The sequence below is a fragment of the Struthio camelus genome, chromosome 4 (genome assembly GCF_040807025.1).
Source record: "Struthio camelus isolate bStrCam1 chromosome 4, bStrCam1.hap1, whole genome shotgun sequence".
Taxonomy (NCBI): Eukaryota; Metazoa; Chordata; class Aves; order Struthioniformes; family Struthionidae; genus Struthio; species Struthio camelus.
In genome coordinates this window covers 26,249,528-26,271,403 of record NC_090945.1, presented here as the reverse complement: position 1 = coordinate 26,271,403, position 21,876 = coordinate 26,249,528, and the positions used below count along the sequence as shown (strand labels likewise).

Genomic DNA, 21,876 nt, shown 5'->3' with positions numbered 1-21,876 from the left:
CAAGAGAATCTCATCCGCTGTTTCTAGTTCTCAAGGACGATATGCTATTTAATAGTGAATTACTTAACTCTGCCGACAGCTGTGATAAAATCACCATGGATAACTGACCTTCATCCACTGTCAAGAAGTGATCAACCAGAGAAATCCATGCGATACCCAGGTCTGAAGCCAGATGGACAAAGATCACAGAAACTGGAAGATAATGATGATACCGACCTCTCGATAACCTTCCCTCAACGGCAGGTTGATAACATCAAGCGTGTCTTGAAGAACGGTTCAGCCACCCATGGCTGCTTATTCTGGCAAGCTTGGGTGCTCGCAAAAAGGCACTCTGCACTACAGAGCTCAGCCACAATAGTGTTAGCAGTTAGTTACTGCTCTTGGATGACTGTGTTTTTGTTTGGTTTGTTTGGTTTTTTAAATAACTGTCCAGTATCAAAATTACCATTTGACACATGGGGTAGCTGAAGTATTGAGAGGAAAATTATTCCTCAAATGTCTCCATTTTTAAAGGAACCCAAACCAGGTCTGGGTACCAATTCAGTGTTTATGCCCTGGGTAAGACTAGCACCCACCCTACCTCACCCGCCTTGGCTCAGGAAACCTAACGTAGCATAACAACAGACTGAAATGAAGGGGAGGGGAGGAGGGGAGAGAGAGAGAGAGACTTTAACTAAGTGTCTTTCTACCTTCCTACCCCAACGTTTTTCTTATGTTGAATCCACAGACACAGGTGAACTACCGAATTATGCCCTGTGTCAGTCACAGTTTGAAACAATTGTGCTGGTCCAAACTTCACAGGCACTCAAGAAAAGAATAGCTTCTGCCTTTGCCAAGGCACAAAAGCAGCTCACTCAGACCATGCCTATTTTAACATCCCCAGCTTTTGGGACTCTTGACTCTCATCCCTGCAGTTTTCCTATTACAATTATAAACTGCAATGACTCTCAAGAACCGCAAAGGGGTGTTTTAATTCAGCTTCCCTGTATTTGTGAAAGTTGTATTACCGTCAAGCTGATGCTCAAGAAATTGAGCGATACTGTTCTTAGAGTGTGTCAGCGTACCAACATCCGAGTGATGACAAATAGGCTAACTGGGAAGCAGTATAGCTGTCTGTCAGCATAAGCCACCTGGATCCACCATCCTGCATATCTAAACCACAGAAATAGGCATAAAACTAGCAAGAACAAAAGTAGGTGCCAACCTTATCTTGAATGTTCTGGTCATTACAACAGGAAGGTCCTTTTGTTTCGGAAATCTAACCTGGTTCTGAAGCTCAACCTTTCAGGAAACATTTCCAATCCAGTAATACTTGGGTGGCATTACAAGTGACTGGAAGATTTGTGTTCTTCCATTAGAAGTGCTACAGGGTAGAATTAGGTGCAAAGTTTGTATAGGATACAAATCAGCTCTCCCTTCCCCCCCCCCTTCTTTCTGATATGATGTTATAATTCCTATGTACTCACATTTTATGTTCCTGAATTCATCCCTGTCACATAACTGTTCTCCCTCCCCACCATATTGTATCTGGCATTTAATTTTGGCTCTCCGTGATTTTATGCAATTGCTCAAATAGTGCCATTTCTCATGCCTGCATAGATATTATGCAGTAGCCAGTGTTGTTAATGGTTATATAACATAGTAGGGAGAAATTGCTGTGCAGACCAGTTTAGCTTTACTTTCTTGCACTTTGTTTTAAGGTCAGAAATCAAACTGATTCAAGTGCTTTTGTGATTAGATCACTGCATCGCTGAAATGCAAGAACCGGTGTCAATAAATTGAGGGTTTCTTAGCACTAGTTGAATTAAAAATGCATGAATTATGAGACTTCTGGCTTGGATAAGACTTAATGAATTATTAATCCTCATATTTCACAAATCCCATGCTTTTCACTCCCTTATGTCTGCTTATATCTATATTAGCTAGTCATCATTTTCCCTGCAAATTAAGGATAAATTAGCTATGAATTAGGTAACAAATTTTAGCCATCCCACATTTTCTCTTCTGTTTGACACAGATTATTCATAGATCTAAATGCCAGAGAAGACAATTATATTCATGTAATATGACCTCCTGCTGTATACAACCACAGAGTCTTATCCAGTATTTTCAATATTAACCCCATAACTGCTAGTTAAAGCTATAGCGCATATTTTGAAAAGAAATACAGTCTTGACTTAAAGACTTCAAGTGATGGACAACGCCCTTTGTCCTTATGCGAGTTTTTCCAAAGCATTTCTAAAGCACTTGAGTAAACATACTTCCCAGATGAAGTGACAGCTGAATGCAGTGCAAAAGGACCCCGTCGTAAGCCAAAGAGCTCAGCTAACTGAAAGCATCCTTGTCTTTCTGGAGCCTCCTTTACATCTGCATTGGAGTTTCATGTGCCACCACACTTGTGAGGGGCAGCAGTGATGCTGGTAGGGAGGAGAGCAATCCTTAAGGTGTGTTGTGGGGTTCAGCCCCCAGTGATCTTTGGCATGAATGCAACCTCTCTTTTGAATGATAGATCTGTTTTGAACAATAAGGCTGAAGTTTTCTCATTTGTTACCAACTACCAGCAATCCTGGTTTAGGAAAAGACTGTTCTGCAAACTACAAGCCATCCAGAAAGTGGGCAGGAATAACCCTGGTTTTGCCTCTCCCATTAGGTTCCACGTAAAAGCTTGCTTTGTTCCTCAGTGTATAAACACAGTGCCTCTCAAGCGTGGAACAAACATGAAATCCTTAAACTACAAGAGAGTTTTCATTTGCTCAACATTTTATCCTAGCCATAACGAAAACATCTCACTGATAACAAGCTTGGATGCGTTGCATCACCCATTAGTGATCTGAGTTAACTGCACCTCTTCTCTAGTGGCATTTGCAACTTGCTTACAGGTATTAACCCAAGGCACAACTGAAGCAACAGGAATTACATAGGCCAGAGAAAAATGACGTGCCGTGATAACCACACAGCTATGAATCATGGTGTTGAGCATCTTTATAACTGCTTAAATCCCTTATTCCAGAATAAATAAAAACTTTGACACAGAGTTAATCAGAAACAATGTCATGTATGTGCAAGTCCAGAAGATTGCAGTTTTCAGTGCTAAAGTTTTTACAGGAATTGTCTACAGCCTGATGGACTGTACTTGGTCAATTACAAGGGGATTCAGTGTTGTTCAGTAGACATCAGGACTGAACTGTAGGTTACACACTGCTCTTTCCAAAGACTCCAAGAGTTAAAACCTGAAACTTTTCACACTTGTCTGCAAATGGAGCTTTCTGATAATGCCATATGTGAATGTTCTTGCTCAGGAATAACTCTACTCATGACATGCATTTCCTCAAATTTTCATTCATCCTAAAATAAATCCCTTCACTTCTGGAGCTTTCTCACTGGTTGGAAGTTCAGGATTTAGACCTCATTACCAATGGCGTGAGCTTCTGAGGAGAAAAGCAATCAGATGACAGCAGATAATAACACATAGTAAATTAAGCCAGAAGTGAAGTCAACTACTGTGTCCTGGCAATAGGAGCAGGAGAATGTAAACAGAAAGTATACAACTTAGCAAACTGGAGTTTGGCAAGACATATAAATTCGCCTCCCTTCTAGAAAGCGATGTAGGGGTTTCATGTCTGGGAGCAATTTAGAGCTCCGTTTTATCTAGCAGTAACAGAAAGGTGCCTGCAGGATGGAGGTTGTGGCTGTGCTCCAGTAACAGCCTGAGGAGCCATCGACTAGCTCCTAACTTTGTTGATTCTCATCCTGATGATGACCTGAGCGCAAGTCAGCTGAGGTCACGATCCAGGGAGATGCACTTCTGCAGGGGGCTCCTCTATCCGAGCTTACCCTCAGGAGAGGGAACCAACACATCTGATATCCCACCTACGCTCCTTTTAGGGCCATGAGTACCTTAACACAGCAAATCCCTACTTTTTCTACTGAGATTCTTGCCCAGCTTTACAGAAGTACCCCCCAAAAGATTGTATTCCCCTGCAGTGGATGTATTTGTCCATTCATTCATTGACATGAGCATTCATTCACAGACTCCCGAGATATTGGTGCTGTATAAAAGGAGGTATGAATCTTTAGAACTGGCTTAAAGTAAAGAAAGACTTTCCACGAAAGAAAGACGGCAACATAACTAAGAAAGCTTTTGTTGCTGTTGCAGAAATGTTTATCTTGTTCATAACACCGCTTTCCACAGTCTTTCCGTTTTCTTGTGTTGATAGAGGTGGCAGGATCATACCAAACTTGCCCATTTAAAAAAAAAAAAAACAAAAACCCACACCACTCTTTCAGAGCCTGGTTTCCAATTTGTGCCTCATATGTGGCAAGAAATAAATGCACATTGCTTATATTTCAAAAAGTCATACAGTGGTGGGCTGAATTATAACTTGAATGCATATTGGTGGAATGAGATGCTGATCCATTTGCAAAGTAATGTGCTATATTTAAGTCACGCATCGTGGCATCTTCAAAGAGGCCAGTCATAATTATGATGGATTAGACTGCAGAGTCAGTCCTAGATGCAGTAATTGTTTCACAGATGCTGCTGATGTGACTTGAATTTCTAATGAATTATAGCTGAAGAAAAATATGTAGAGCTCCTAAATGGTCTGGATAAAATACAGTTACGGGAAGGAGAAAAAACTAACTGCTATGCTTAGGGAAAGGTAGATTTAATCTGAAAGACAGACCGTTCCCCCCACAACAATTATAAAGAAGACTGCAGAGACTTTGTAAGCCCAACCAGTTCCGCTTAGCAGTAGCGCCAAGAATATCTTAATGGTGCCATAGTTGAAACCAGTAATAAAGGTATCGCTGCAGTTTGTCTTTTACTGATTTTAAATTACAAATAATCGCCACGATCTGTAACTGCGTGAGCAAGATTTGTACTAAGATGTGACTCAAGGGGATTGTGAATAACTGAGTATAGACACAGAGAATGATGAGTAACACGAGGTCACCACAGTCCCAGATGCATTTCTAAGAATGCAAATCTGGCACTTTTTAATCAATGAATTAACTGCAGATTTTAAAGAACCCAAATGATTATGTTGTCCTTTGCAGTGCTTGCCACCAATGCCTTTTACACTGGAGATAATCAGCATTCAGCGGAATTGGTTGACTCATACTGTGAGGTTTGTGAGAAGACTGAACAATAATCCACGTCACGCAGTGGAAAAAAAACTCACGGTTTTTAAGGATGGCATGAATGTAAGAATCTTTCTGAAGCACAGATGCACTCCTCTGAGAGGTTTGCATGCCAAGCATAGAGAAGTCAGACAGCCCCCACTTCTAAACAGAAAGGTGGTTTTACCTATCAGTGAAGAGTAAAAAGATTGTTGGAAAACTCTTGAAAGGAATTAAGTTTTAACCCATATGGTATACCAGAACACAACCAACACAAGACAGACTTTGATAGCCAAGGGAAGTATCTCAAGGCTCAATCACACAGGCTAAAACATTTCTTGTTAAGAAATAAATATTTCAGAAGGAGTTTGACAGTGCAGTGTTAATTACTGTGGTTCTTTTTATTTCATTTCATATTTGTGAAATGTAGCAGCCTACACACTCATGTCTGAGTTGTGGTTCAGCTGCAATTTTTAGGTATGAAAGGTGTGAAGGCAAAGAATGGTTTTCAAATTAGGCTGACATTTTATTTTTGAGAAAATCTGCGAGTATAATTCTGCAGCCCAGCCTAGAATGACACATCAGAGGAATCCTTTTCACATTGCTTTCTGTTAAGCGTGGAATACAGTCTCCCTGGGAAAGCTGCAAAGGCTTGTGTCTTGGTACTATAAAGCTAGATTGGGAAAGGTACTATAATATATGTAGAAGGGAAGATGCCGCCCTTGTCAAGAAAATAGGTGGGATGGACAAACATTCTTTTCTGTCTCCTTATTCTCAGTTTTTACTTCGAAGACTGCTTTTTGTAAGTAGTAGTATCTGGCAAAACAACTTCTCTACTTCCGTCATACAGAAGGTAACCTGAGCACAGAGAGAAAAGAATTTCAGGAGGTCAAAAGTAAATCTCAGGCCAAGTTTGGGATAAGGAGGAACTAGGTCTGAGTCATCACAGAGGTGCTTGCCAGTCAAAATTTATGTTTGAATGTCCTGATGCTGAAATCAGAGCTGCGAGCAGAGGGAATTCTGCTGGAAGAAATGAATCTCATGAACTAATCTTACTTTAAAAAGCATTTTAGAATTCTGTTACTCACTTCAGTAATGCAATACTGCACTGAAAACCATACATTAGATATTCCTTGGTATCATTTTAGAAAAAAATGGTGTAGGATAAATATGTAAGCAGAGCAACCGTGATGGGAGAAATTTTACATTATAGTAGTTCTTGTACAACGGCAATAAAAGCCATGCAACTGTGCTGACTTTGTAGTTCAGCCAGGTATGACCTGGTAACTGAGAACCCTTCATATTCCCTCTTACACAAACTAAAACCTTCGTGACAGAAACATGCATGAGCCAAAGCTTTCCCTGTGAAATCTCACATCTGTAAGACCCTCTGTCAGTCTGTCTTCTGTCATTTGTGACCGTTTGAGAATCATAAAGCCAACAAAGAATAAATTACGAGTAGAGTCAAACAATGGCTTTATCTATGTTTACGGGGATTGTGAATCTTGGGAAGATCTATGTGAACAGGATTAGATTGTCATTACATGGAATTTGTTCACTGCACATTGTCAGTACATTTATGCAATGAAAATTTTCATTTTATAAATAAAATATAAAGGTTATACAAGAAAATGGGATTTTCCATCCAAACAGAAAATAAAAGGTTTTAGTTCCACAGCTGTGGGGCTCAGTTCAAAACCCAAATGCATAGTTTAAGCCATGTTTGGTGGCCATAAATTAAAAAGAAAATGCATGAAAAATGTCACTTCTATCAAACCTTTTAGAAATCTCTTAATTTGTTTCTATCAACATTATTAAGATGTTGATGAACTGTGAGAATTTCTATGGACAGCAATCAGGCATAGTTTTGTCTCACATGTATGTATTGTGCCACTTGTATGGTCTTTGGAATGCCAGTTTTAAAAGACCCTGTCAGACAGCTTAAGACTAAAAAAAGGAGGGTTTTTCCCCTCTAATTGGCAAGCTTGGTGGCAATAAGCCTTCAAGTCAGACAAAAGAGGTTTGGCACACTATAATCAAATAACAGGATTAGCACCAAGTCTGGGAACCACAGTTTCTGCACGACTTTCTGCCTTACTGAGGAGTTTATCTATACAAATCATACAAAAGCAGAGAATTTTTTTTTGTACCATTATGGGAGAATTTTTCATAAAATATCTGTGTGTGTCTTAAACGGAGATATGGAGCTGCTGTTTATTTTCACATTCTTTTCATCCTGAAGAATAAACCAGTAAGAAAAAGTGATACACGGGGGCTGCAAAATCTGATTGTGTAATGTGAGTGAACCCCCCCAGGTGTGTCTGTGAGCTCACGTTGCGTGTGGAAACGAGTGAGGATGGCAACCGCTTGAATGCTGCAAGAATTGTCAGTAATCTGCTATCCATCATGCAAAACTAAAATCCCATTTCTTTTCTCTTTCAGATAGGTTCTGAGGGCAGCCTTGTGGATGGCCCCGGAGCAGGCCAGATGGAACAGGACAGAACCAACCATGTTGACGGCAATAGATTGAGTCCATTTCTAATACCGCAATCTTCTCACGTTTGCCAGACAGAGCCTTTTTCAATGAAGCTACAGAATGGAAGTCCAGTAACAGAGAGGCCCGAAGTTGAAGTAAATGGTGACCATGAGTGGCTATTCATTAAAAGCAACCACGGAGTGCCCCACGTGAAGGGAAATCCAAATAACCGAGTTAGCCCTGACCTTTTACAGGAAAAGAAAGTATATTCCAAATATATGCAAAATGGTGGGATAAAACGCACTTTTAGTGAGCCCTCTCTGTATGGACTTCATCAGAACAAGAAGGTTAAACAAGACAAAGAAGTAAATGGAGAAAAAGCTGAGCCAGAAGATAATTATGAAAAACCAAGCGTCTCCAATTGTTACAGTGAGAAGAAAACTGAGAGTTTTACAGGACAAGAAAATGAAGCTTCAGATTTGATACAGACTTCAAGATACAACAGTGGTGGTTCAGAAAACCCTCAAGACCTCCTGGTGCAGAACGAGCAGGAGCGGGAAAACGTTCATTGCCACAACAGGGACATTGTCTTACTACTTAAGAACAAGGCAGTGCCAATGCCTAATGGTGCTACAGTTTCTGCCTCTTCCATGGAAAGCATGCATGGTGAACTCCTGGAGAAAACACTGTCTCAATATTATCCAGAACATGTTTCCATAGCAATGCAGAAGAACACATCTCATATCAATGCCATTACCAGTCAGGCTACTAATGAGTTGTCCTACGAGACAACGCATTCATCCCATACCTCAGGGCAGATCACTTCCCCACAGACCTCAAACTCTGAGCTGCCTCAAGTGCCAGCTGTAGTGGTTACTGAGGTCTACAATGCAGAAGACTCCAGTAAACCACCTGTATTGCCAGGTAGCTATTCACTTCAGAAACCAGAACTACAGCTACAGCAACAGATTCCAGGCTATGATACACACCAGTTATCTGTAGGAAACAGTACTGTTCGTGGAAATATGGGGCAGGTTCCCAACCAAGACCTCTCTCTTAGTTCCAGCAGTAACCTGCAAGCTCAGAAGGCCGCTCTGGAAAGGTTTTCTGAGCAAGCAGAAAATAATGGTGCTTTGTTTAAACAGAACTCAATGTTTAATAACGATTCCTCTGCTCCTCCTGCTCCAGAAGTGAACAGTGCACTATCCGTTGTGGTGCTAGAAGAACACCATTCCTATGACAGCAGATGTGATGAAACTCTTCCTAAAGAGATTAAGAATGAAGGGCAACAGCAGGGACCAATATCAGAAAGTCCCAGCCTCGGCCAGCAACAACTTCACCCTCAGCAGAGGGTTCCACAGCAGCCTCAGGCGTCACAACAAGATGTCAGTGAAAGCAATCCACAAACAGCTGTGGCCGCCTCAATTCAGCAACACCCAGAAGGAGTGACGCCAACATCAGGGCCTCCCATCCAAAACCTGCAAGTATGTGGAAGGGACAGCGAGTTGCAGCAACACTATCAGCATTTCCCAGGACAGAGAGAACCCGATATTCCTCCTGAGAAAGAAAAGGACCAAGTGAAAGAGTCTACGCAACAGACTCCACGTTACTCAAAACCAGCCTGGATAGAGTTGGTCTCCACTCAGTTTCGCCAGGGAGAGCCTCCTCAGAAGCCCAGCGAAGCATTATTACGATCAATTCTTCAGTTCCATGCAAACGCATCCGAACCAGCCTATACAAAACAGTATGCTGGAAATCCTGATGCATTAAAGGGGCCTTCAGGACAGCCCCAGAGCCAGAAAATAATGCAACAGGAACAAATTTCTCTGCTGTACAAAAGTGAGACCTCCCAGCTGCAGCCGCCTCCCACAGCTGACCAGCAGCTGCCGTTCCAAAAACACTCACCACAGCCACAACTCACAAAGATGGATTCCCTACTCAAGTCCCAAGTGCAGCAACACCCTTCGCAGCAGCTCCATCTCCAGCAAAGACCAGAACAACAAGCTGAACAGCCTATAGGGGCCCCACTGAAACAGCAGCACTTGAATCCCCAGCCAGGGGAAAATGAGCAATTCTTGCATTCACATATTTTACAACAGATGCTTCAAAAGCAAGCACAGCAGACACAACTGTCACGCAGTCCGCAGCTAACCCCAAACCAGCAACAGGCTCTGCAAATGAAAAATAAAGAACTGTCTCAAACCATTTCCCATTCCCAAAGCAACACCGAACAGCCGCTAGACAGGACATCCTTCAATCAGCTTAAAGCAGATGAATGTTTTCAGACTGGGAATAAGTACATGAAATCAACTGCATTCCCACTGCATAACCCTCAGCTAGGACTAGAGCAAGTCCAGAGCATGAACAACAAAGCTCCTCTTTTCAGTCCGAAAACGAATGCTAATCTGCAGCATCCCTGCCCAAACAACGTGCACTTGATTTCCGAGAAGAAGGAGAATGCCGTGAATATTGAACGCTTTGGAGCAAACAAAATGCAGGACCTACAACACGTGCAGTATTTTTCAAAAAACTTGACCCCAAAGCAAGATGTGAATCACTGTTTTCAAGAACAAGAGCAACAGACACAACAAGCTTCAGTTATACAGCTACCACTCCAGCAAACACAAGGCTATGGCAGCAGCCTGAATCAAGATATCCCTAGCCAGCAAGCTACACAGATTCCTCAGCGGTACTTACCACAGAGCCAACAAACTCCCCCACACTCACAAGACCAGAGAGGCTGTCATTTTCAGGCCCAAACCCATAAGGATTTTCAAAAGCATGCTGCTCTAAGGTGGCATCTCTTACAAAAACAGGAGCAACAAGCATACCAGCAACCCAAAACCGAGATCAGTCCCAGTGCAGTGCGCAAGCCTATAAAAATTGAGGCTGGCTCAAAGTCTAATGTCTGTATGCGTCCATCAACTGGACAGCTGGAAAACAAAGTGTGGAAAAAAACAATTAAACAAGAGAATCAGCACTTTGGCTGTGAGAACATGCAACAAAAGAGTATCATTGAGACAATGGAACAGCAGCTAAAACAGATACAGGTCAAATCACTGTTTGATCACAAGACTTTTACTATCAAATCACCCAAACATGTGAAGGTTGAAACAGCAGGCCCTATTACCATACTATCAAGAAATACTAGTGCTGCAGAATTTGACACTCAAACCCTCATCTTAGATCAACAAGCAAACTCCTCTGCTGAGAAAACCCCGACCAAAAGAACAGCTGGAACTGTTCTCAATAATTTTTTAGACTCACCTTCCAAGTTATTGGATACTCCTGTAAAAAATTTATTGGACACACCTGCCAAAACCCAGTATGATTTCCCATCTTGCAGCTGTGTTGGTAAGTGCTGAGAAATGTACTAAAACGTATTAGTTCACAGTAAGGAAATGAGCCTTCAAGCTGGGATCGCGGGGGATAGTTGGATGTTTTTGTTGGAGGGTTTTTTTTTCAGAACACTAATTAGTGAAGACTTACAAAACTGCAGTTTTATACACTTATGCCTACTATACTTATCCAACACTAAAAAATAGGCCCTTCTCAATATTTCATAAAGCAATTATCTGTCTGCTTTTTGAGTCCAAATGTTTACGGATGGTATAAAAATATCTAATTTATCACCTCATATCCATTCTCCTTGAGCAGCAGACAGATAATGACAACATCCTGATAAAAAGTAGGTCACAACTTCGTAATCTAATTTGTTAGTCAAGGTCAGATATAGCATTTATAAAATACATCTTGGGTCCCAAACTTGAGATCCTTACTCCATTTTTCATTCAAACAGAGAAATTACTGAACTTTGCCTCAGTCAGGCCTAAGCAAAGAAGGGATGCCAGATTCCTGACTTGCTGTAAAAGCTTTTCCTTCCTTTCACTCACTCGTCATGTGCAGAGCAAAACAAAACAACAGTTGCTTTGGCGCTGCTTCTGTAGCTTCTCAAAAGAGCAGTGCAGGGGCCCTCAGTGTTCATCACAGCATGCCTGGACCCCAAAAACTGGAAGAGTAGAGCAGGGGGAAGAGAAGTGCAGCAAGAGGTACAGCCCCGTAGTCCCAGCTGCCATGCAGCACTGACATTGCACCTGGCCAGTTAGCTCTAACAGGCGCTTTTTGACTCTGCTTCTGGATGAATTTTGCACTGCTACGTCAGACCGAGGCAAAAGGTACGCGTGCTTCAGCACCAACAAAACTACCTTTGTTATAGTTTCACTTAGTGATAGCCCCCCCAAAAGCTTGGCATTTCAGACCAACTGAAAAAGGAAAGTGGAAACTGCAGAACAGACCTTTTTGCCTCTTAGTGACGATCAGTGCCTAGATCAGTACTGATGTAGGGGAGCAAAAAGAGGAAGTAACAAATTTCCAACACTCCCAGGAAGATAAGAAAACTGGAAGCCAGCTCCTTGCTGTTTCTGGTTGCTTTATAAGAAAAAAACTACAAAACGTAGCTTTAACTCAGCAGTTGTTTGAGTTTTTTTTTTTTTTTTTAAGACCATTTCTCCAATGTAGTTGGCACAAGTTTTTCTAGCAACCATCTCATTCTTCTCACTGTCTTTTCATGCAGTACAGCAATTAGGAACTAAGCAAAGAGAGCTTATTCTCCTCTTGCATTTTAATTCTTCAATATCTATTTTAGCAGACCCTCTAGGAAATAATGGAGCATGAAACCTAGTTCCTGCCCTCTTTGAAGAATCCAGTGCCATAGAGTACTCGATAGGGCTTATTGCCCTTTCTTACTGATACTTCTTTTTTAGGGACATTTAAATTAAGCCATTTCCCCATTGACACGTTCAGGTTTGTAGCGTGCCCTCGTCCTGCTTCCAGAAGCCATGCATCGAGAGCAGCATCACCTCATTCAGCCTAGGGAGTTAACATTGCAAAAAGCATAAAGTCGGCTCGTTCTGCTATACACTACTGAACCCAAGCAGAGCTCAGCCATTTTTTTCTTGCTGCTGGAGCCTGCCTCCTGGTATCAGAACAAACATACGGCAAACCTTGTGAACGCTGACATGGTCCTACTTACACACAGGACGGACACAACGTTCTTGAGTATACAAGTGTTTTGGCTAAGCCTCCTGCAGGATTTCTTTCAGCAAACTTGCTTTTCTCATTTCACACAGTCTTCTCGTGAGTGGCAGAAATTCTGTATGTAACCTTAATGGCCACTTTCTGAAGCTGTAGGCTCCTACACTACAACACGTCTGCTGAAAAACAAGTACCGTACAGCTCACTAAGGTCAATATTTACCATTGTTATCCCATTTATCCTCCTTTCTAGATACTGGGAGAGGAGGAAGTGGAAGAAGGAGAAACAATTGTTCAGTGATAACTGGAAAATGGCTTCTGAATTTCAGTGTAAAGCCTCAGATGTGAAACAACTATTTGGGCTAGCAAGAGGCACACAGTCTGTATCACAGCTATTTGCAGAATTAGCCACGTGCTTTGCATGTTTTGTACAAATTGCATGGGCATACTTTGGACATAAGTGTTTGAAAACTCTGCCCCCCAGACCAATACAGCACTATTCCAATTAGCTAGATGTAAGCTTTGCAATGTGACTTTTTACATTAAAGAATTAAGCTTCAAAGTAATAACCTTTATTTTGTTTTAAACAGAGCAAATTATTGAAAAAGATGAAGGTCCTTTCTATACCCATCTAGGAGCCGGTCCTAATGTGGCAGCTATTAGAGAAATCATGGAAGAAAGGTAATTAGTGCAAAGGCACAGGGCAGATTAACGTTTATCCTTTTGTGGATGTCAGAATTTTTCCAGCTTTTGCACATAAAGAAATAAACAATTGCAAATCAAGTAATTACTTGTAGGCTTAGCTACTCCAGTGTTGCCAACATTACGCACTGTGCTATTCACCAGGGAGTCACAATATTTGACAGGGCTAATAGTCTGCTGGCTGGCACAGGCTGTGCACTTTGAGACAGATGCCAGCAAACCCAAGCAGGAACAAGTATTCACCAGCTTGCCAAGCAAGACTGTTGGCAATGGCTGTGAAAGCAGGCATGGACCTGGTGTTCCCTCTGGGTAGGAGAATGCCAAGGTAGGAGGAGGATGGAGAGCAGAATACCAAATTCAAATCTTACTTCTCCCCCACACCATTATTAAATATATAGTACATCTCTAAAGAGATGAATCTAACTCAGTCACTTCCAGAGGACTCCACAGTTACTGGATAGGATTTCAGCCGAAGACTGATGAACAGCTTTCTGACCAAACATCCCCCTTGCACAGAGTATTGCATATAAACAGCCTCATCTTGAGTGAGGAGAATTCCCGTATCGTGTTGCATCCTGTGATATATTTATTACATCAAAGCCAACCCAACACGTGATTTTTGAATGGCACAGAATGGACACCTAATCTGTGCGATTTAGAAGAATGTCTAAGTGCAAAAACCCACCATCATTTCAAAGGTGTTTAAATTAAGAACTTCATCACATGGAAGTGTCTCCTGCACTGTGAATTCTGCATTACTTGTAGCTTTTGGCATGCACAGACACTAGTGGACAGATTTTTAGAAGTACCTGGGAATTCAGATCCCCTCTGAATAAACAAGCAAACAAAAATCTCCCCAGTAAGGCATAGACAAATGGGAATTTGAATTGTTAATACCTTAAAAATCTGGACTGCCAGAATTGTGAAGAAGCTCAAGCTAGCTGCAGAACCAAGAGCAAAGAGGCGTCACCGCAGTGCTGTGTTTCAGCTAAGTAGCGCTGTTTCTCAGCAGGGTCTGCTGGCCTGCACTCATCACTGCGCGACCATGGACCACTGAGAGCATTTTAAACCCTTCGGATTAACTCTAGGTGGTTAGTCCAAAGGTCCTTTCTCTGCTTTCTTAGCACTTCCTTCCCTGTGACTCCTGTGCAGGGCTTGCCCCAGTAATGATACTTGTTTTCAGCTTTGTGCGTGGCTCAGATGCATGCAAGCTACATAAATCTGCTTCTTCCTGTGCAGGGGGAGTGAACACTGACCCTCCCGAGAAGCTTGCTACAGTTCCTTATTGCCAGAGCTCGAATTGACCAATTTATTCTTTAATATTTACAAATAATAAACAAAATAGGAAAGTCATTCATGTCATGCTGTCAATTATTAGAGATGAAACTGTTTTTATTTCTTGACTTTAGAGTGTGATTTTTCATCCTTAATATTGACCTCACTTTTTTTTTTTTTTTTGGCATTTAATTTCATTTTATGTTGGCAGAAGGAAATCCTGAGAGATGATAGGTAACATGCATATACTCAGCCAGGCTCAGCAGAGTATAATAGAAGCTAATTGAACAACAGCTAGTTTACAATTGTTCATGTTGTATGAACTGTGTGAGTCCATGATTGAAGAATTCCAGAGCTGTTTCTTATTACTTAATTTTGCATCCCTAAGTGAAAAAAGCACTTAACTATAAAGATGCTCTCAAGCACGTGGGTGCAATTGGTGACGTTAGTAACAATTTAAGCGCTTTTAAACTAGCTTCCCGTGAATGTGGATAATGTGGATTGATTTTTAAGGTATTGCCACCACTGCCAAACAAAACAGAATTTGAATTCCTGCTTACAGTTGATGTTTTAGCTATACTAGAAGAAATTTCTTGCAGAATCTGTAGTGGATGCCTACATTTTACCTTTTCCTTCTCCCAATCCCTACTTTGCACTCAGTGAATTTGCTCACATCGTAAAGCCAGTCAGCTTTGCTCTGAAAGTAAGCATGACAAACATCAGGCACAAATTCCTTTGTGACAGTTGAAAAGATTTGAGACAAAGTCCATTTCATTTTCCGTGTGCAATGTACAACATATCTCTATAGCAGCATACAAACAGTTGTGCTGCAATCCAGATCAGTGAACTGATAGAAAATATTAAGATTTAAAAACATTTCTATGTGGTTAATTAAGGAAACAAAGGTATACTAACATCCTAGACTAAGTAGGAAAAAGTGACTTAACAGTTGCCTGCAGAACACGTGTAGTACAACTTTATTTTGTTTGTATAATTTCCTGTGACACTGAAATTTCACAATGAGATCACATCTAAGAATAAGCATGTTTCATTTCCTTTAGAGGACAGACGTTTAAATACAAATATTAGCCCTTAAATGTGTCACTAAAATTTTAGTGCACAAAAAGAGGGATGAAAGGTCAAAAGTTCTCAAAGCAGCATTAGATAGATGTCTGTGTTACATGAGTGAATATTATTGAATGCTATATAGGTAACGGGCAAAGAACAAGACTATGATTTAGTCCACACACTTGGTCATTTTAAATAACGTAACATCACCGAGAGCAGCAGAATTTGAGAAACGTTGCTGAAGTAGAATTTGCCCAGGCCCTGAAACGCAGCCGAGTCAGCTCCGTAGCTCGCAGCGTGCGACTGCAGACACCGAGATTTATAACGCGGTGGTTTACAACGCACGGCCCCCGCAGCCTCAGGGCGCGCTCATGCTCTGCAGAGGGGCAGCACGCGGCTGCAGCGGCCGCTGGGCAAGGCTTGGGGGAGAGCACGCTTGGAAGTGGCCTAACAGGTCTCACACTTCTTTTATTGATTCAAAATTTGCTTCACTTAGCATTTGTCACCTATTTCCAATTGGCACATCAGAGGATGTAGAAAGGTGGTCCCGTTTGCTCTGGGCAATAGCACTGCTTGCGTTTTGGGCTAGGTTCTGGCTTGACTGTATAAACACCTTGACTGAAGCGTCACCTTGATGCTTCAGCAAGACCTAAGCTTGCCTGCCTTAGTGTCAAAAGATACACACAAGTGACATCACCTGAGGGCATCTTGCGATCCTAATTCAGTATAGAAGTGAGGAAGAAGTAAAGAAATCACAAGTTTTAAATGGATTATAAAGTAAAGCAAATAGATACAAAGCAAATTAATCATGACTTAACTGATTCACACTGGATCAAGCACAGAGGCACATGCACAGAAAATTAATAGAGCGACTACTGCATGCCAGCCGTTCCATGACAACTTCATTATTCATGTTAAAAGTAATAACTTTAAATTTAACCCAGAAATTTAAAAAAAAAATGTAAAATTTTCCCCAGAAGTAGACTTCAAGTCCACTTTTGAAAATGCCAGCTCTAACAAATTCTCTATAGAAATAGTTAAAAGGTTTGGGAATATTAATATGATATGGACAAACTCTACTCATCTGTGATGTATTAAAGACATCTGCCTATTTCAACACATCAATCCACCACCATAATAAAATCAGCAAGATAAATCGTATTACATATCCCTCCCTGTTTGTAATTAATAGTGTGTATTTTTTAAGATAAGACTCAGAAATGTGCTCCATCATGATCATGCAGAACCAAAGGAATCTGCTTATTGTACATATTTTTGTCTGTTTAAGATTTGGACAGAAGGGTAAAGCTATAAGGATTGAGAGGGTTGTCTACACTGGGAAAGAAGGCAAAAGTTCGCAAGGATGTCCTATTGCTAAATGGGTAAGTGATGTCCACAAATGTTAATTACCAATCTAGCTCAGTATGATCGTCCACATAAGCAGATGGCAATGACATGTCATTGTTTTAGTTGATGCTTAAGAAACTCAAAACAGCTGAACACAATGCCCATAGCCCGCTCCCAGCGCCTCTCACACTCCCTTTACTCGAGTTGCCTGGAGATCAGCAGGGATAAAGTGTGGCCTAAAGGTATCAAAACCAGAAGGGAAGCATTTTCACTTAGCTTTAAGATTCACAACATCAGACGTTCTCCTTCCTATTTAATTTTAGTTTAGAAATAAGCCCTGTAAGTGCACCACTGTGATGCTTTTAAAAAGCACTCCCTTCAATGCACTCAGTTCAAGACAGGCGTCAGTACACCCTCTTAGCAAACACTGTCTTGCTTTGGCACAAACATTACTGAGTAGTTTGGGTGGGTTGGGGAAACAGGATGAGGAAAAACTGATACATAATTGCAGTCTGCAGGCATGCCGGACTGCACCTTCTTTCAGAAATACCCACAGTAGCACAGGCACCAAGAGGCAAGGGTACTTTTTATTTGAACAATATCTGCTGTTTTGTTGTCATTGCTGTAATGTTTGTATGTAGGCAGGGCGGGCGAGGTCACAGAATTGGGAAGCTAATCACAAGTTTAGCTGCTTAACTTGAGGAGGATAAGGGAGAGAGCTCCCGTGTCAAGTTACTTAGTCTCTTGCCCTAGCTCCCTTCCTTTCCCTTCATGGCTCCTGCGCTCGGTGCAGATGTGCACCGTCCAGCTCTGTGGAGGTAAGCATCTCGCTGCTTGTTTCCTCTTGCCCCAATCAAACCGGGCCAGCTGTACCATAACACAGACTCAGGAGAATATTTTTGCTGAATCGAAGCAGGAGGGATGCTTCTGCCAAGCTAGTTTCTACCCCCAAGGCTTTCCTTGTCATCAGTCAGGAGTTGCCTCTCAGAGTCTGTCCTCAAACAGAGCAGAACCTTTCATTAAACAGAAAGCTGGCCCTGGCCCCTATCACTAAATGAAAACAACATTCTGAGTTACCAGACGTAAAGACAACGACAGAAGTAGAAGTAACTACCCCAGGCCACGCACACTACTTCTGAGGGGTTTCCTGCTCTCTTGCTCTTCACGTTAAGAAACACAGTTTGTGTTGGGGCTCTGGGGGTGTGTGTTGCTGTGCATGCAGGTAGTCCGCAGAAGCAGTCAGGAGGAAAAGCTACTCTGCTTGGTGCGCGAGCGAGCGGGCCACACGTGTGAGACAGCGGTGATCGTGATTCTCATCCTGGTCTGGGAGGGGATCCCGACAAGCCTGGCCGACAAGCTATATTCCGAACTCACCGACACCCTGAGAAAGTACGGCACGCTCACGAACCGGCGGTGCGCCCTGAACGAAGAGTAAGTGAAACAGAGGGGACGCTCATCAAACGTACAGCCGCACCTGCAGCCCTGGGTCTCGCTCTCTTACTGTGAAATAAACATACCTTTCAAACTATCTATTTCAGACAGTTTGAAAACCCACGCACCTTTTGAGAAAAGGAAACATCCTTGAAAATAAGGGAAAGCATCTTCCCAGAGTTATGAAACATCTCAGTATATTTAAAACACTATATCTCAGCTGGGCCTAGGACAGCAGATACCTCTGCCTTGTCATAAAAAGTAGATGCACTAAATCATACTGGAGGCCTTTTCTAGCTCCTACAGAAGCTAGCTTGCATCTGAAGAAATTGTCCTGTATCTTTTTCCCCATGTCTTTCTGATGGTGAAGAATATTGAGGCCAAAACTGACTTAGTTATGACTATGTGTTACTTACTTTGGCTTCACGGTTACAAGTCTTACTTCCGGAGCCACTGCCTGACCCCTGCCAGAGAGCTCCGCATGCTTGCAGTGCCATGCGCAGACACCTTTCAGGTACCAGTAGTATCACTACCTAATAAGGCACCACCTACTTAAACGTACCCTCTCTTGAGGAGAGCCAGGCTTCGCACAGAAGTATAGGAAATCCATAGTCCTTGCTTTGCAAGCATGAAGTTATTCATTCCAATAAATTCATCTGTTATAAAACATGCAACTCCCCCTTTCATTTCTTCATTATTTACTGACAGAAGAAGATTCGAGACTGGTGATTCTCCACAGCATTGGCAGAACGCTGACACCCCCTCTGAGAGTGCTGCAGGCTGACTCGCCTGCTGCTAATAGCTCTATTCTCTTATTCTTTAGACGGACTTGTGCATGTCAAGGGCTGGACCCTGAAACTTGTGGTGCTTCATTTTCCTTCGGTTGCTCCTGGAGCATGTACTACAATGGTTGTAAGTTCGCCAGAAGCAAGATTCCAAGAAAGTTCAAGCTGATGGGGGATGACCCAAAAGAGGTTGGTGTCCATTTTTAAAATGAAACATGCCTCATTCGCAATGAAATGTTTTCTGTCACTCTGCAAATAGAGATACAGTGCAAGAAACCAGGGGCCAGAGCCCTGCTAGAATTGCATACATGTAGGGTAATTAAATAACTGCCAGTCAAGACTGATTGATTCCAGTCACTGAGCCAGCTGAATTGACTCTCCAAATTCTGACAGCTAGTTAAAGCCCTGAGACTTGAAACCATGTTTGCAGGCTTTCACAATTCGAGGAAAGGGCATGGCCTGAATAATTGTGGCTGAATTAAGCCTGCAGTCGGGCACTCCCCAGTGACAGAGTAGAAGGTTTACCAACTGAAGGCATATAAGATTGCAACTGGGAACCGGAATAGACTGCATACAGACAAATATAATGAAACTCTGAGATTACAATAGGAATAAGAGGATAGGGACTCCTCTACATACAGTCCTGCCCCACGGATCGTTTCCAAACTGGGCTCTATATTACAGCAAACTGGCAAGTTTAAAACACGTCAGAGTAAAACGTCATTGATTTTAGCTTGGGCACTTGATATCTTTGAAGTTGTGATTGCAGCGAGTCCTGGACACCTCCAGCTATTCACGTGCCTGGGAAGATCTAATGGCCTGGTCTGTTTTTAGTATGCATATGCAAATTTAGTCCCTAGACTGCTGCTTGTGTACTGATGTCTACAGCCTTCAACGTGTTCTGGCATCTTAAACAAACCCAGGCAATTCTTTTACAAGCTCAGAGAGCCGGGCATGTTTGCATCCTAGGGACTGTGCTGAGAATAGCATCATTAACATATATTTTTCTTCCTTACTGCCCCTCTCTCTCCCCAGGCATCATAAAAATTGTTCTCCTTCAATCATGTTGTGGCACAAAGTCCTCTTTATGATACCCTGCAGTCCTAAGCCCCCTAAGTTTTCTAGGCTGGATATCAGCCAGAGCCTACCAGGGCACCCTACCAGCCCACATAGAAGGGATTTACTTCCCAGGGAAGCCAGAACTGGGCAGGGAAAATAGTTTTACCCTCCAGTCTTGTCCCCACACAAAGTCAGGGGGCGGCAAAGGCACACATCCAGATCAGGGGCTGGTTAACACACAACAGAGGCAACACAAATAGGAACCTTGCCAACAAAAAGTAAACACAAATTGTAACCTACAAGTTTCAAAAAAACTCCAGTGTTTGGTAGCCACAAGGTCACAGCAAGATATTTTTGAACATTTTATAATATCATTTTGGACTCCCATGAGCCCAGAGTTTTACCAGCAGATACAGAATTGTAATGTACCAAACATGTGCCTCCCCCAAGCCCATAGCTTTTTAACAGCTCTTCACACCTTCACTGAAGTATACAAACTCCTAAAAGCAAGTACAACACTCCCTTATGCCTCCCATTTTTATGTCCTTGTTTTTAATTTATGTGAGGTTTTGACTCCATGGGATTCTCATCCTAAAAAGATGGGGAACAACTCTGGAGTAGATTATTGGAATTTTTTTTTTTTTTTTAAACGAGCCTTTCATTTTGAAAGTGTATACCTCTCCTTCTTAAAGGGAAAAGAAAAGTGGTCATTCCTACCTCCACATCACTAACTACTAGACACGTGCACAGTTCTTGATTGCTTAAGAACTGGAAACTTTGGAAAGTCTGAAGTATTCCAATAATTGAAAATTGCTGCATAAAAAGATAATTTAAATGTGTTGCAAATGTGTTGTTATCTCAGTATATAAAACCCTTAAATTAGTCAGATTAAGCTGATGGAGCACTCTCATTATTTCTCTTGGGTTTTCTAAAGAGAAATACTGTTTTCCCAAAACTCCAGTAGGGAAAATAATGAGGGTCATCATGCTTGGATCTAAAATATCTCCATGTCGAAGAATGTGATTCTTTTTAATATAAATCAAATTGAAGTTATGGTATGTTATGTCTTCTCACAAGGATCACAGTTTTGTGGAAAAATGCTATGCCTTTAAAGTCTGTGAAACTATCAGCATAATCAAAGATTGACAATAGTTGTTTGGAATGACAATGATCTAGGCCTTTACACAACTACCTAGGAGCTATAATAGACCCTAACTTGTTAGATCCCATGCATACAGTATGGAAATGTCATTGAATTCTATTTCATCTGCTAACAGGAAGAAAAACTAGAATCCAATTTGCAGAATCTATCAACCCTGATGGCACCCACCTACAAGAAGCTTGCACCTGATGCTTATAACAACCAGGTACGTTGAAGAAAAAAGGGGATAGAGCAGTCATGCAAATTACTGGATTTTTACCATGCTTTGCTAATGCTTCATCCTTTGGTCAAACTGTTGTGTACATTTTGTGCCAGTATTGCTTTGGCATTGGGCTAAAGCCAAATGGAAACAAACAAAATCCTCTATTTCAGTTAAAATGCTTTCAAAAGTAAAACCACCAGAATATGGCCCACTAA

General features: G+C 41.8%; 1 protein-coding gene and 1 long non-coding RNA gene across 4 annotated transcripts in view; one reads left to right on the top strand and one right to left on the bottom strand.

Moving 5' to 3' along the window:
• The window catches only part of TET2 (tet methylcytosine dioxygenase 2), a 76,526-nt gene that overhangs the window by 44,143 nt on the left and 10,507 nt on the right, over positions 1-21,876 (top strand). For all 3 annotated transcript variants that reach the window (XM_068941976.1, XM_068941977.1, XM_068941975.1), the window contains exons 2-7: positions 7,564-10,951; positions 13,221-13,311; positions 16,964-17,057; positions 18,245-18,453; positions 19,277-19,427; positions 21,575-21,664. In XM_068941976.1, coding sequence (XP_068798077.1) covers positions 7,564-10,951; positions 13,221-13,311; positions 16,964-17,057; positions 18,245-18,453; positions 19,277-19,427; positions 21,575-21,664 — 4,023 coding nt within the window. The remainder of the gene's footprint in view (positions 1-7,563; positions 10,952-13,220; positions 13,312-16,963; positions 17,058-18,244; positions 18,454-19,276; positions 19,428-21,574; positions 21,665-21,876) is intronic.
• LOC138067162 (uncharacterized) overlaps positions 1-21,876 on the bottom strand; it is a 66,917-nt gene that overhangs the window by 42,594 nt on the left and 2,447 nt on the right. The window lies entirely within an intron of this gene.